This window comes from Cajanus cajan, chromosome 4 (genome assembly GCF_000230855.2).
Source record: "Cajanus cajan strain Asha chromosome 4, NIPB_CcT2T_4, whole genome shotgun sequence".
In the NCBI taxonomy this organism is placed as follows: domain Eukaryota; kingdom Viridiplantae; phylum Streptophyta; class Magnoliopsida; order Fabales; family Fabaceae; genus Cajanus; species Cajanus cajan.
Genome location: NC_138520.1, coordinates 76,278,582 through 76,295,570, shown reverse-complemented (window position 1 = coordinate 76,295,570; position 16,989 = coordinate 76,278,582). Strand labels below are relative to the sequence as shown.

The 16,989-nt window shown below is 28.8% G+C and overlaps 2 protein-coding genes across 2 annotated transcripts; both read left to right on the top strand.

The window, feature by feature from the left end:
• Positions 1-2,316: 2,316 nt before the first annotated feature.
• On the top strand, positions 2,317-4,613 carry LOC109796922 (F-box/kelch-repeat protein At3g23880). The gene is made up of 2 exons (XM_020356819.3): positions 2,317-3,825; positions 4,254-4,613. Exon 1 carries the CDS (start codon positions 2,386-2,388, stop codon positions 3,805-3,807), a length of 1,422 nt encoding a protein of 473 aa, XP_020212408.1. The 5' UTR covers positions 2,317-2,385; the 3' UTR covers positions 3,808-3,825; positions 4,254-4,613.
• A 7,020-nt stretch (positions 4,614-11,633) lies between these two features.
• Positions 11,634-13,826, top strand: LOC109796219 (F-box/kelch-repeat protein At3g23880). Its single transcript, XM_020355904.3, has 2 exons — positions 11,634-12,989; positions 13,502-13,826. Exon 1 carries the CDS (start codon positions 11,685-11,687, stop codon positions 12,969-12,971), a length of 1,287 nt encoding a protein of 428 aa, XP_020211493.1. The 5' UTR covers positions 11,634-11,684; the 3' UTR covers positions 12,972-12,989; positions 13,502-13,826.
• The last annotated feature ends 3,163 nt before the right edge of the window (positions 13,827-16,989 follow it).

Sequence of the window (16,989 nt, the reverse complement as noted above, 5' to 3'; positions counted from 1 at the left end):
CTAGTACTATCCCACCAATATTCTGCTTCTCCTACTAACATAAACACTGCATAGTTCACTTTTTGGTTATCGGGACAGTTCATGGCTCGAAATATTTTTTCTATTTCTTTAATCCATAATTCAGCTTTCTCAGGATTATATCCTCCATCGAATTGAGAAGGTTTATTGTTTCTAAATTCTATTAGTCCCTGTGACTCCCCTATTCTTTCGGGTTGTTGATTCCTTAACAAGGCGGCAGCCATGTCTCGAATAGCCTGCACAGCCTCAGTCAGTTCTGTATTTCTCCTTCCTGTCATCTGAAATTTATAGATTAGTTTATTATACAAGAAACATGGTTAGCACATTTCCCCAAGTTACACATGGAACGTTGCTCTGATACCACTAAAATGTAACGCCTAATCGTATTAACTTTAGTAATATATGTATATATACGTAGCTAAAAGAACACATGTATGATAATATTATACATTATATCATTTTTTTTTCACTACGCACGTAGTTGTTTTTCTTACAGATATTTGTAGTACAGATTATTGCGAGCCTATTTATACATCATATTTTCATTTTTCTACTTCTATACTAATTACATGGGTGGCTGGAACAAGTTGACAATAGGGTTCACGTGATTAGCTGGGGGTAAGTAAAAAGTCACAATGATGGGTCCATCTATCACCGTGGGAACTTCCTGGTGTGGAGAAAAAGTGAACGACGACACTGCGACCCCATTGAAAGTTACAGAGTTAGCGAGAGCATCGATGCTCCAAGTGGTTCCAGAGAAAACAGCAGATATGACTGCAGGAAAAGGGGCAGGTATCGCTGGCACATCCATCTATATTTATTTAATTATTTTTAAGATTGTATTACACAAGAAACATAAGGAGTAAGAACATTTTTCAAAGAAGTATTTATAATCAACATGCGTGACCATAATTAATATTAAACAATATATATATAAAATTTGATTTACACTTGCAGTGACTAGTCAGGATAAATGAGCATTGTAATATCAATCAGCATAAAAAATTATAATCACAATTTCTTACTCATTTAAATCCCCAAGGTCAAACCTCCAGCTACAAATAAATCAAATTTTATCTTCTATGGCCATAGAACAATATTTATCTTCAAAACGAGTCAAAGACAAAATTTAATCAATCATAGAAAAATAATCACACTAAAAAAAATTTAAGAATTTATCGTTATTTAAACTTTAATTAAATAACATATTAATTAAATGATAATGATAATTACTATAAAATAATTAAACAATAAAAAAAAATATGAACACCTTAACAATTATTATAGATAAAAATAAACATAGATTAAGCAAATAAATGAGGTTAGGGACACCTCACTAAATAAATGTAGCAAGAAAATAACATAAATAAATAACATAGTAGTAAATAAAATTTTAAAGAAACAAGGTTCTCCTCCCCCTTACCTTGAAATATAGGTTTGTAGTTATGTAGATTTCTATTTTTTTTTCTCACTGCGCGCTTCTTTTTCCTTCTCTCTTTTCTCTCTTCACTCGCTGTTCTTTCTTTTGTTTATAACGCTGCCAGTTTTTTTGTGCCTTCAAATTTACCATCCTTAAGCCTATTTATAGTGTGTATTGTAATGATTACAATAGTTAAAATAGAATGGTGGTTTAATTATAATTAACTAAGTTTCATCTTGGTTAGATAGTTTAGTTGCTTATGGATTTATTTGCATTCAATTTTTTTGTCAGAGAAGATTCTTCAATTGAAGAATTATCCTACCACATCCGTTGTATCCATTACACGTCACGTGCATATACTGCATCCGTCTCATCTCATTTTTATTTTTATTTTATTTTTTTTTATTTTTTATTTTTTAGATTGACAAATCAATCAATGACGCAACAAGCTTCCTGAACACTCTTGTCTTAGTTGCATATATATCAATAGATGTAGCGCAAGGCATTAATGATGAATAGTAGTAATATAGAGGAAGGAAAATGCGAGGTACGTACCTGATGCATCTATTGTCACGTTCCTTTTCTTTTTCCTTTTAATTATATGTATATAAAAATAAAAAAATTAAATTATTATTTTAAGAAGAATACACTCATTAATAATAATATTGAAAGTATTGTTCCAGAAATTTAGGATATTACAATTTATAAAGAAGATAAAGTTCAAAGATTTATCAGTATAATTTAAGTTTAAACTGATATATGTAAAATGAGTAAAATTTAGGGTGGGTGTGAATGTTCATTTTTCATAAAACAAAAAAATAATTAGTTTAGGGAATCTAAATAAAAATTATTTTAAGTTTTAATCGTATATAATTAATGAGAACACACATTGCGAGGGTTTAAGGAGTTGAAGTGAATTTGGAGAAGTCGAAGTGTGAGAAAGGAGCATGAACATGGACATGAACATGAACATGAAGAACCCTACTCTCCCTCTCGAGTTGATCAGTGAGATTCTTCTGAGATTGCCGGTGAGTTCCGTCATGCGTTTCAAGCTTGTCTGTAAGTCATGGCTTTCTCTTATCTCCGAGCCCCGATTTGGCCTTTCCCATTATGACCTAGCCGCTTCCCCCTCCCATCGCCTCATTCTCATATCAAACGATTATTACGCCGAATCAATCGACATCCAAACACCGCTTAACATGCACTCCGCCGTCGTGCGTTTCCCTCTCCCTCCTACCTCACCCCCTTTCCGCGACGAATATCGCCACGATCATCGCGACAAACACGAGATCATAGGCTCCTGCAGAGGCCTCGTTGTCTTATACTACGAGCGAAGCTGCGATCTCATTATTTGGAATCCATCAATAGGTGTCTACGAACTGTTACCCAAATTCGATTACGGTCTAACCCGTTTTTATCTGTACGGCTTTGGCTACGACACTGCCTCAGATGACTACCTGCTAATCCTCATTGGATTGTTCAATGAGTACAGGAGTGATGACGAGTCTGAAATCGATGATTCCGAGGATGACCAGCCTGAAGACGCTGAATGCAAAGTTAATTACCAGATTATCTGCTTTAAGTCTGATTCGTTCAACACTGGTGATGTTTTTGTTTCCTATGAGATTCTCGCTGATAAATTCAGAGGTGGGGTGCTCTTCAATGAGGCTCTTCATTGGTTGGTTTTCTCCAAGGAGAAAAGGGTTCCTGTTATTTTTTACTTTGATCTGATACAAAGGAGTTTTTCGGAGATTCCTCTGTTTGATCGTTTCACTATGGAGGAATATGATGTTAATAGTTTCAGGGTAATGGGGGGATGTCTTAGCGTGTGTTGCTCACTCCGAGATTATGCAATGGATGAAATATGGGTGATGAAGGAGTATAAAGTGGAGTCATCTTGGACCAAGTCTGTTGCTTTTGCTTCCACTGGCTTTTCCCCTATATGCATCGCTGGAGATGGTGGAATTATTGGATCAAATTTTAGTGGAAGATTGGAGAAGCTAAATGACAAAGGAGAGGTGCTTGACTATTTTGTATATGGTGAAGGTCAGTGGTTGTACTCTGCTGAGCTTCAGTCTGCTGTATATAGAGAGAGTCTAGTGTCACTCTCCAGTGTCGTCCCGGAAACAAGGGAATATGACCATGGGGAAACAAGTGAAGATGATTCTGGGGAAACAGTTTTCTATAGAGAGAGTCTACTGTCAATCTCTGGTGTCATTCCGCAAACAGGGGAGTATGAGCATGGGGAAACAAGTGAAGATGAGCATGGGGAAATAAGTGAAGATGAGCATGGGGAAACAAGTGAAGATGATCACTGGGAAACAAGTGAAGATGACCATGGGGAAACAAGTGAAGATGACCAACAGTGACAGACAAGAAAAACGAGGGTATGCAACTATGCATTGTTCTCCAATCCTTTTTAACATTATATTCTTGTTAATCTTGCTTTGTGGGAAATCTATAGTTATAGGCAGAATGCATGGTGTGTGAAAAATTATGCTTTCACTTATTCTCTACTATCCCCATCCTTGCTGATGAATGGTAATTCTTCTTTTACTATTTTTTAAATTAAATGGTACTTGAGATTGCATGATAAGATGAGGTTTGGTGGTGTTGGAGGATCAAATATTTGATGTCTTGCTTACTTAGAAGCCACAAAAATCAAAGGCAATTTGAGTGGAAAATTATATAAGAAAAACAACTACTGTTGATAGTATAACAATTATCATTTTCTTTTGTAATTTTACGCGTTTTACTGCTAAAATCTTAGAGAGATTTCAATTAATACTCTAACATTTTCTCATGTTTCCTGTAGGCCTCGAAATATGAAGAATGTGTACCGTTTCCTTGATGTCACTTTCATACAAATGGTGGCACTGCTAGCAGAAAGCATAGAACTTGGAAGAGAATTTCAATATGTGATATTAGATTATCAAGTGTCAGTGCAGAACTAATTTAAGTATTATAACGGTGATTTCGGTGAAGTTGTAGTATTGACAGACTTTATAATTTTGCTATGTTTCAGAGTTGACAAATCGTAGTTGGTGTTGTTCATGCTATTTAGTTCCTTTTACCTTTTCCCCTCTAAATGTTATTATGTTTTCCGTTTGTTTCTCTAACTCTTGTTTACATAGTTTACAGATTCAAATCCTACTTATTTGATTATTTCCCAGTATTTAGGTGCCATTTTTGGTAAAAGCAGTTAATGATTTTTATAAGTTTATGTGTTGCTCTTTTTGACTCGAAGTTGTGGAGACGTAGTTGGATCTTAATTACCTGGGAGCTAATAAATGGGTTAAGGCGAAAGGATTTGTAACTAATTAAGTTGTGATATGTACCAATCTTGCATACAGTTGGTTTAACCTGCTCAGGTCCTGATCAATGTTGATAAGGTTATGCAGAATTTGCTGATATTCCCGTTCATTTTTTTTCTTTGTCACGATTTATTTAGCTGCATGATCGATAACAGTGATATCATCTGATAGATCCATAAGTTACAGCTATATTCTCACTAGGCATGACAAATGAACCCAGCCCTTTGGTTACCCTCCCAAATCTGCCTCAACTTTGATGGAAAAAACCGGTGTTGACTGGATTCAGATTTAGATTTTTCTCAATTGTTAAAGTTGGGGCAGGAACAGGAAATGAAGAGCTTGCTTAAGGTTCCCTCCTCTGCATAATGAATTAATGATGTATATTAATTGGTTGTTGTTGCTCTCCGTGTCTACGATGGGGTTGGCTGAAGGGTTCAATGAAACAAAAAGGCTAGCAATCTTGAATAGAGATGGGAACGCGAAGTGTAGCAGAGAGAGCTGACTTTGAGATGGAGCTTGACTCGTAATTTTCGTGAATCTGAAGCACCGTCATCAAACTATATTTTGATGTAAATGTTCTCCTGAACGGCTTTGTTAGTGTTTCTGCTACTTTATAGGAATATGCTCAATAGTTCGTATTTCTTGTTACAATTGCATCTAAAGCTATGGCAAATATGTAACTATGGAAGTAGCATTACATGGTGTTTGGTTTGGTTGGGGGAGGAGACATTTTTATATTGTTTGATTTAATTTTTAGTAGAGAAGAAATGGGGAAATAGAGGGGAACAAAACTTGTGCAGCAATTGCACTAGCATTAAGCACGCTAACCATTGTAACTGAATTTAGAACTGAAATCATTATCTGAAACAGTTCCAATGCTTTCATAGGCATGAAACAGTTTTTAGCAGGCATTGCACAAAACACGGAATTTGTTTATGAAACTGGCAAATTTATGTACATCCAACTGAGTTGTTGACATGAATAATTGATTCATAGCCATATCATAGAATATGGGCATGAATCTTCTTATCCTTCCGGAGAGAGCAAACTGATAGCTCTGATACAACTCCAGCCTCGAGCACATACGTATATGTGAACCTATCTGATGGGATTCCTAGCCAATTCAGACATTTATGATTCTTTACAGTTCCATCAAATAACTTGCGAACGTGATCAGTAGACCCAAGGTCATAAGTACATGGTGATAAGTTTAGGCACCAGCTGCTCTTTTTGTTAAGAAAATTATTGAGCAAGATACTGAAGCATTGCAACATTATACTCCTTCCGTTTATTTTTTACATTTAAGGTTTATGTACAAGAATTAAGAAAAAGAATTAAGAAAATGAATGATATTTTAGTTTTTTAAAGTATTTATTACTTATTTTTCATTTATATCCTTTAAGTGATTGAAGAAGAAATAAGTATATTAAAAATAAATAAACACATTATTCAGTAAATACACATTAATTATCAAGGATAAAAATGAAAAGGAAAATTAATAAGTCATTAATTTTATAAAAATCACAATGAAAAAATAATAATATCAAAATGACTATGAATAAAAAATAGAGGGAGTAAATAGCTTTAAGATTTTTTTTAGCATATTAATTACTGCTTAAGATACTTAATATTATAGTTTAGTCCAAGTCCTCTTTTCCTAGAAATTTTAAATTCTTGGTATTTGAATTACTTTGATTTCAATTTCTATCATTCTTAAAATATTTTGTTTGGATGAGTCAATTCAAATTTCTTAAATTTTAAATTGTTAGGTTGAATATGATAATTTTATTCCATCATAGTAAAATTGATTCTAAAAATATATTTATATATTGAGATTTTTAAATTAAATTTTATAAAAATAAATATTAATCCATTTTTAAATATTTATTAATTTTAAAAATTAATATTAGATAATATTTAATAATTTAAAAAATTAATATTAGATAATGTTTAACAATTTTAAAAATATTTTTGAATATCTAATAATTAAAAAAATGAAGAGATAAGATAAAATATATAGGTGAAATAAGAAAAACAAATATGAGAAATTTCAAATTCTTCCATTTTTGAGAAAATTTGAAATTCTACAATTTTAAAGAATTTCACAAATGATTGAATTTCAAATTCTTTGTAAATTCTTCATCCAAACAAAGCATTTCACTTTAAGAAATTTAAAATTTTTCAAATAAATGAATTATCTCGAATAAATTCTTCATCCAAAAACACGGATACTGCTATGTGAGCTCCAAAATGCAATATTGAGATATCTCATTTCGTGCGTGACCAACGCCAGACGTTACAGCGTTAATTGCCCATTTACTAATGTGAGCCATAAATTCGATTTGAAATCTGAACCCATTCTTTGTCTATGATATGTGGTATTTGCTCAGTAACAAAATATTCTTTTATAATATATTAATATGTTAAATTATACTTTTGAATTTTTTAAGATTTATTTTAATCTTTTATCTTTTAAAACATTCATTTTAATTTTTTATTTTAGTATAAGCAAAATGGGTTATATTGAGTGGATTGACCTATCAACTAACCCAAAAATGACAGGTCAGGCTAAACAATCTAACCTAGCAATTTGCTGTGATTCACCTCACCTAACTCGCCAATTCATTGGGTTGGGATGAGTTAACCCATCTTTTTTTAATTAAAAAATAAAAATTTATTAAAACTTTAAACTTAAAGTTTTTACAGTGTAAGTTTTTTTCCAGGTTTAAATGTTCTTTAAAAAAATCAAAAAATATATTTGTTATTATTGTTAGTTTATTTTATATATTTAATTTCTCTAATACTAAAAAAATAATATTCAAATAAATTTTAGAATAAATTATTAATTTTAAATCATTTAAGTAAATTTGTCAATTTAAATTAATTTTATAAAATAATTTTTTTCTCTCCTTTTCCTTATTTTTATTTTTATTTTTATTTTTAAATTTGATAGGTTGATTTGTCAATCCACCTTTAGAAAAGACAGGTCAATATGTCTGGTATGTTTTTAATTGATGGATCAACCCAACTTGTCTCAATTTTGAAAGACTAACTGTGAGTTGAATCCAAACGATTGGACTGATCAATTTTGTCAATTTATTTATTTCTTAATTTATGATCGATTTAATAATTTTTAAATATAATAATTATTTTGAATTTAAGACACATTTTGAATATTTTTTTATTGATTTAAAATTTGAAATTTATATCATTAAATTCAATCAAATAAAAATTATTGAATGAAGTTGAAACAAAAATATATCATAAACATAGTAAAAATTGTATAAAAATAAGTCTAAAAGGAATTTTAAAAAAATTAATATATCATATTACTTTTTTAGTTGCTCATAGATACAATTTTAACATGATTTTCACTATGTCAATAGTTTTTTTTTTTGTTTAAACATCAATTTTTATATTGGTAAACTTATTATTACAAGTTTCATATCTTGATGAATCATTTGAAATAATGTTGCAAAAGTGAAAATTATTATTGTTTTAAAAAATCTAAATTGATCCAAAATATAAAAAATAAATGACTAAAATGAGCACTTTAACAAATAAATTATTATAATATACCTTAAATGAAAGATAAAGAAACAAAAGTATAATGTAACCTATATAATATATAATAAATTTATCTTTATTCTAAAATATATATAATAGATCGTAAACTATTTATATATTTTATTTTAAAATTTATACTATTAATAAAAGGATATCTCATTTTAGTGTACACAAATTTAGATTAATTTATATTTATAACTACGTTTAAACGACTAAATCACTTTTTTTTTGGTTAATTATTTATTTTCTTTTTACTACTTTAATAATATTCAGTTTTCAAAATTTTTACCATTTAAATACTTCATCTGTTTTTTTTTGTTTGACGTTTAAGGTTTATATACAAGAATTAAGAAAATAATTGATATTTTAGTTTTTTAAAATATTTATTACTTATTTTGATGTTTTACCCTTTAGGTGGTTAGAGAAAAAATAGGTACATTAAAAATAAATAAACAAATTATTTAGTAAATACACATTAATTATCAAAAATAAAAAAAATAATAAGTCATTGATTTTAGAAAAGTGATAATAGAAAAAAGAAATAAAAAAATGTCAAAACGATTATGAAAAAAAATGAAAGGAGTAACTACTTATTATTTATTTATATCTTTAAATAAAAAGACATGAAATGTCTAATTTTTCCTAGTTAAATATAAATCCATTAATATTTAAGTGAAACTAAAAATAAATATAAATCAATAGGTATCTTCATGACCATGTTCATTCCATTGGCCCATCTCAAAAGGACATTTTGACTTTTAGAGACAAGTTCAAATTATCTTTTATGAGGTTCCAATTCGATTCATTGTATGCATTTAATATTTTAAATAGTTATTACTATGTATTAATAAATAATAAATGATAATATATTATTTTGCTTGATAAATAATATTTTATTTTTACAATGATATTATTTATTTTAAAATATATCATAAAATCAATATTAATTGTAATTTTATATTACTTTAACTATACATTAAACTCTGATTAAAAAACAATTAAATTATACTTTCGATTCTTTGTTTTATTTATTTTTTATTTTTCAAATTTTATTTTAATAATTTCTTTTAAATTTGAATCGAGGAGATTTTCTTTACCTTATAAAACTCTTCAGCCCCGTAATTTAAAAACAAGTTAACGGTGGATTATTCTTTTAATGATATTTATTGTCCGGTTATTATTTATATTTTTAAATAATATAATAATTAAATTTTTATTCTGTAAATTAGAGGGGTCGAGACATTTCGTATCTATAATAATTACACACAAACAAATATTATAAATTATGGATAGTTATTTAAAAAATATATAATTTTTTTTATATTCAGGAGATATAATCGTCCAGTAAAAAGTGGAGATTAAAAGGGGTGTATTGGTTTATGATTTCATAAGATTTTAAAAGATTTTTTTTAGTAAAAAAGTCTATTCAATTAGGATTTTATGTCACTTAAAAACAATCCAGTGGTATTCAATATAGATTTTCAAGATTTTTTAAAGAGTCGATTAAAATCTATTGATTTTCATTTGAGATTTTTTATAACTTAAAAACAATCTATTGGTATTCAAAAATATAAGGATTTTAAAGGATTGTTATATTAGAGGGATTTTGAAAGATTTTCTAGTGTTATCTATAAATACCAAATTCATAAAATAATTCCATCCAAACCCATCAAATTTTAAAGGATTATTTGAAGTGACTTTTCAAGTGCTTCAAGAATTTTCAAGTGAATTTTTCATCTTTTTTTTTTCTCTATGCTTCTGTCTTCTCTATTTTTTCTCTACTGATAATATTACACTATTGTTCATTGCTTATATATAATACTATTGTATTGTTCCCATTCCATTCCCCTATTTTGTGAAGCTCTGATATGTAAATGATAATGTCATTGACTTGTTTTATTTTTCTCTTCATTATCTTTAATTGACTTGCTCTATTTTATAACACACGTCAAGAAAATCAAAAGGTGAAAAATGAAATTGATATCGTAATCCGTACAATATATATATATATATATATATATATATATATATATATATATATATATATATATATATATATATATATATATATATATATATATAAGATAAATTTGAGTTAGGGTTTCTGTGAGTAGAGTGAGATGAAAATAGATCTTAGTTGGCCTCTCAGCATAAAAACTGGATCTGTCCCATTCCCTTGTGAGTTTGTTACTCTTATTCCTCCTTCTTTTATGACTCAACAATTATTTTAATTTTTTTACTATTAAATTTTAAAATTTTTATATTGTGAAATTATGATTTTTTTTTATATTTTAAAGAAAGAAAATTAACATAAGACATTGCAGTATCTAATTTTTTAGGGTTTAGGATTTATGTCTCCATTAAGTTATTTTAAAAAAAAGGAAATATTGTTAAAATATTTGTTAGAATAATTTATATTTATAAATATTGTTCAAAAATTATCATATAATATATAACTAAAATACTTATATATATATATATATTCTCTGTATCTAAATATTTCTGTTTATATTAAAAATTTTATATATCTAAATATTTTATCAGTATCGAATATACTAATTTTTTATATAAAAAATTATCTTATGTTTCTATATTTTCATTTTTACATGTTTTTTTATAATGGTCAAGGTATTTGATCATTCATCTTCAACATTACCTGTTAATGAAGATCATACTTTTGAGCTTATTATTCAAACTCATGAACAAGAGCGAGAAGACGCTAATGCTTAAAGGACTAGTATAATCATGTATATGTATGTGAATGTTATTTTAGAAGATATGATATTATAGAGAATAATAATAATTATTATTATTATTATTTATTTAGACATTGTTATTTTTTATTATTTTTGTCTTTGATTCTTTTTAAATTTGAATTTATGAATTTTTTTTTGAAATTTTATTATATGTCAAAAATCCATGAAAATTCTACAAAATTCACAAAGTCTCGTAAAATTCATTAAATTCCTGATATAAAAGTCTTGTAGAATCTATTAAAATCCCGATTTAAAATTTTGTAGAATCTTTCAAAGTCTTAAAAATTATAAAAATCTTATAAAATTTTTAAAATTTGCAGGATTTTTTTTAAATAATTTTTTTTAAATTTTAATCTAATACACCCCCTTAAAAATGTGGTTATTAAAATATATTTCTTTTATAATATGTATATATAAAATAAAATAAAACCGTTGAAGACAACCATGCATTTCAATTTTTTATTTTTTTTCGTTGGAAGAAGTAAAAAAGGGTCCAAACTCCCAACCCAACCCAACCCAACCCAAGAACCCTATAAATATATAGGTAGTGGAGGGAATGATTATACATCTAGTCTCGAAGTCTAGTCCAGTCAAGTTTAGGGTCTTACCATGCACTCTGCTGCAGCGAAACGCAAAGACCGTGGAAGTAGCATGAACAACCCCACTCTCCCTCTCGAATTGGTCGCAGAAATTCTTCTGCGCACACCGGTCAGATCCGTTCTGCGTTTCCGATCTGTCTGTAAGTCATGGCTTTCCCTCATTTCCGATCCCCATTTCCGCGTTTCCCATTACGACCTAGCCGCCGCACCCACCCACCGTCTCCTCCTCCGCGCAGACGATTTCTACGCCCAATCCCTTCCCATCGAATCGCCGCTCGAAACATATCACCACCACGCCGCGTATTTCCCTCTCCCCCTTCCGTCGCCACCGTCCAAATCCGCTCCCAACGTTCAGGACGATTTCCACAACCAACCCGAGATTCTGGGTTCGTGCAGAGGCCTCGTACTCTTATACTATCCCTGCAGGGAAGACCTAATTGTATGGAACCCATCCACCGGTGTCTACAAACGATTTCCCAATTCGAACATTGAATATGGCTTGCCCTACCATCCTTATCCCTATGGCTTTGGCTACGACCCTTCAAAAGATGATTACTTGCTCGTTCTCGCTGAGTTTCCCGAGTGTGGTCCTGTTGAGACCAGAATCTGCATTTTCTCCTTCAAAACCGAGTCTTGGAAAACCCAGACTATTTCTAATGTTTCGTATGAGGATCTTGATGATAGGTTCAACCATGGGGATAAGTTCAAGGCTGGACTGCTCTTCAATGGGGCTCTCCATTGGTTGGTTTTCTCCAGGGATAGAATGGTTCCCATGATTATTGCCTTTGATTTGGTGCAAAGGAGTTTGTCCGAGATTCCTTTGATAGATCATATGACTTCGGAAGATTTAGAATATGAGACCTACAGTTTATGGGTAATGAGAGGATGTCTCAGCTTGTGCTGCTCGGTCCGAGGCTATCAATTGGCTGAGGTGTGGGTCATGAAAGAGTATAAAGTGAAGTCATCTTGGACTATGCTTTGTGTTAATCCACCTTATGACTTCTTTCCAATATGCAGCACTAAAGATGGTGGGTTTTTTGGATCAAGTAGTGCTGAAGGTGAAAGATTGGAGAAACTTGACCACAAAGGGGACATTGTTGATTATCACGACTATGGTGGAGGTGGAGGGTCGTACTGTGATAATCTGCAGTCTGCTGTGTATAGAGAGAGTCTACTTTCACTCCCCAGTGTCGTTCGGGAAACGAGGGAAATTGATAATGTGGAAACTAGTGAAGATGACCATGAGGAGACAAGTGAAGATGATTATGGGGAAACAAGTGAGGATGACCAACAGTAGCAGACAAGAAAAATCAGGGTATGCATTTTTCTCCAAACCCTTTAACTACCATTATACTTTTATTCATCTTGCATTATGGGAAATTAAATTGTATATGCTGAATGCATTTTCATTCACCTACTTTCTGCTCTCTCCATGCTTGCTGATAATGCTTTTTCTATTTTTCAAATTAAAATGATACATTAGGTTGCATGGAAAGATGGTGGTGGATTCAATTTACCTTCCCATTAATACTTCTTTTTATATTTTTTAAATTAAATGATACATGAGATTGCTAAGAAAGATGAGGTTTTGTGGTGGTGGATTCAATTTAACTTGTTTAGATAGAAAATTATTTGATGTCTTGCTCACTCACAAGCTACTTTAATAGGCACAGGCAATTTGAGTGGAAAATTATAAAAGAGAAACAACTACTGTTTAGAGGAAAACTATTAAGATTTCCCATGAGATTTTACCATGTTACCATTTTACTGCTAAATCCTTATAGAATGTAAAATTCAAACATTTAAATAAGCTCATGTTTCCTGCAGCCCACCAAATATCCAAGAATATGTGAAGCTACCCTGATGTCACTTTCCTACAGATGGTGACACTGTTAGCAGAAAGCATAGTACTCAGAGGAGGATGGCATATATATGATATTAACTTATCTGGTGTTAGTGCAGAACTAGTATCAATTTTAATGATGATTTCAGTAAAGTAGGATTATCAACATACTGTAATTTAACGATGTTGCAGACTAGGAGTTGGCAAACATGCTATTTAGTTCCTTTATCTTTTTCCCTCCAGTTTGTTGTCTCTCTTGCACTCTTTTACCAAATTTTCAGATTCATACCATGCTAGATTATCCCAGTATTTATGTGTTTTCTTTTTTTGGCAAAAAGCTACTGTTTTATATAAGTTAATGTGATGTGCTCAATTTTGGTAGTGGCAGTGATGTCGTTGATCTTAAACGCGTGGAAGCTAATAGAAGGGGTAAGATTAAAGTGTCGTAATTAATAAAGTTGTGATTAAAGGGTTGTAATTAATTAAGTTCTGATATGATCGATCTTGCATGCAGTTGGTTTAACTTGTTCACATCCTTATCTAGTGTTGATATGATTTTGGTCATACCTTAATGATATCCCTAAAGATACTTTGATTGCCTGTAAAATATAGCTTATGTAGAAATTGCTAGTATTTCCATTCATTTTCTCCCCTTGCCACAATTTATTTAACTGCATGATCGATAACAGTCGGATAGAATCTGAAAGATAAACCATTTTTTGCTATACTCGCGCATTCTTATCAAGCACTCTTTGTTCCTTCGAAATTTCACCACGTTTTCCATATATGGGATACCTTCTCCCCCAAGCTGTTGTAGGTCTCTATTTTTAATGAAATCATTTTGTACTTTACAACTTGTATATATATTATGATTTAGTCTTTTAACTTCCGTAGGTAACTGCAAAAAGTTATAATTTTATTGCAAATAAAAAAAATTTACTACTTACATAATTATATGTTTTTCTCTCTCTTTTCTTATCTCTTGTTATAGTTGATACAAAATTGTTTATAAAGTTTTTATAGAAAATAGAGGCACAAACTCACTAGTTGTTAAGTAAATGTTACGAATTGGCAATATAAAATCAAGACTCCTTCTAAGTATATAATATGTATAATACATCTATAACAATATATAAATGATACTTTTGTTTGGTCTCCAGTATGTTTAGACATTTATCCTCATTTATTGTATTTTAATATTTTTCTACCAATTGTGAGAATCAAATTGTGTAAATATGATAATCAATATATAAGTCTCTAGAGCATCAAGCTTCTTTCTAGAACACTAACAACTTTGATTTAAAATGAACATTATTTGTAGGGACATAATCATTGATTTAAATCGCATTTTATATTTCAAATTTTTATTTTATCGCAAACATTCCCTATATAATTTTTATCATGGGTTTTGTCTCAATTTTGATAATAGTGTGAATTGTATCCTCCGTTAATTGTTTATTGATGTAATATTAAGTTTAGTTGTATTTTATGCGTCCAAATTTTTAAGTAATAGCAAATTTTGTCATAAATAATTTTTTTCACAAATTTTACCTCCCATATTTTGAGAATGTTGTGATTCTTGTAACTTGTAACATGACGAGACTATTATAAATGACATTTTGAGTTTGTATTAATATTCATATTAAATAACTTATAAATATTAAAAAATTTAATTCAATATATCAATACAAATATCCCATAATACACGTGCAATTGATATGCATATAAACATATTAATGCAATTAATATGAATATGATATGAATGTATTAATAAAATTAGGAGAAATAATAAATTAACATTAATTAGGAGAAATACGTTAATTTGGCTGGAATTTGCTATAAAAACAAATATTTATTTTATATAGGTTAAGCTACATTAATAAATTTGATACAATAATAATAATAAATGTTTATATTTGTTTAAATGGATTAGTTTGTTGAGTCTAAAAGATTCTTTAAATAGACTAGTATTTAATTTTTAAAATAAAATTGTACTTTTAAATCAAAAGTCAATTAGAGTGAACTTATTGATTATATATGTGCATATTATTGTGTAACAAGATACAATAGTTTAATAACACACATATGCAAATCGTTGTTGTAATTTTTATCAACTATTACATTATTTAATAATTTTTAGTTAAAAGTTAATTTTTCAAAACTCACTATTATATTTAAAGTTCCTTATTCTTAGAATATATAATATATATATATATATATATATATATAGACACATACAAAAAAAATTGTATATTAATCAAAGATGGTTTGATATCTCATTCCTATAGAAGAAAATTGATGTAGTATACATATTTTTAAATATACTAAAATATAAATAATTTAATTACTTTTAAATTGTTGTTCAATTTTAACAAAATTGATATAAACATACAATGCAATATGAAGTTATAATTCAGTGAATGAATCGATAAAATTCATGTTTAATCGAAAGTTATTGAGTGATGTAATAATTGATAAAAAAAATACTTCATTGTCGCTTGAACTCTCCTCTTACACACACATATATATGAGGCTATCACTTGTTCTAAGAGTAAGTCTACCTACTTAATCTACTTAATAACTTTGTTCTACATCAAATTTTAATGATCAAACTATTAAATTAATTTTTTAATACATAAATCAAGCTTGTAATTTTTTTTAAAAATTTGAAAACTATTTGATATCTTGTTTCATTAATTCAAATCAATAATTTTTAATTTTTTAAAAAATTATATATTTTTAATATTAAATAATTTTTAATTTTTAAAAAAATTTACATATTTGATTTATGCATTAAGAACTTCTAATTCGACGGTTGAATTACTAAAACTTGATGTTGAACATGATTTATTGAATGAAATAAATAAGTCTAGATAGACTTATTCTTAGGATGAGTGAATCCTTTTTCTCTCTATATAAAGAGGGATGACAAGTAACTTTTAATAGATTTACTCCACTTAATAACTTATATTTTATATTAATTTTTAATAATTTAATTATTGAATTAAAGATTTTTAATATATAGATTATAAACACAAATTTTTTAAAGATTAAAAAATATTTAATATTTCATTTGAATTAATGAATAATCATAAAAAAATTATATATTAATTTATATCTATATAATAAAGTATTATATAATTTTTAAATTGTTAAAAAAATTATAAATTTAATTATAAATTTTTTTAATTAAATCATTAAAATTTGATATAAAAAATAAAATATTGAATATGATATTTTGACATCTCCATTCACAATATATATAAACCCCCTCTTAATGTTACGATGAGACAAATTATACTTTTTTAAATATTTTAAATTTTGGAGTGTAATTACTAATTTCTTAAAGCATTCTTTCCTAGTAAAACAAACATAATAGACAGAAATCAAGTTATACAAATGTTGGAATTTATTTATTTTTTGCTTGGTCACAAGTCAGAATGAAACACCGATACTTCAATTTGTTTCACAA

Bases quoted from the DNA above. Each gene is read 5' to 3' on its own strand.
- LOC109796922 (XM_020356819.3), top strand. From the start codon at position 2,386: ATGAACATGGACATGAACATGAACATGAAGAACCCTACTCTCCCTCTC.
- LOC109796219 (XM_020355904.3), top strand. From the start codon at position 11,685: ATGCACTCTGCTGCAGCGAAACGCAAAGACCGTGGAAGTAGCATGAAC.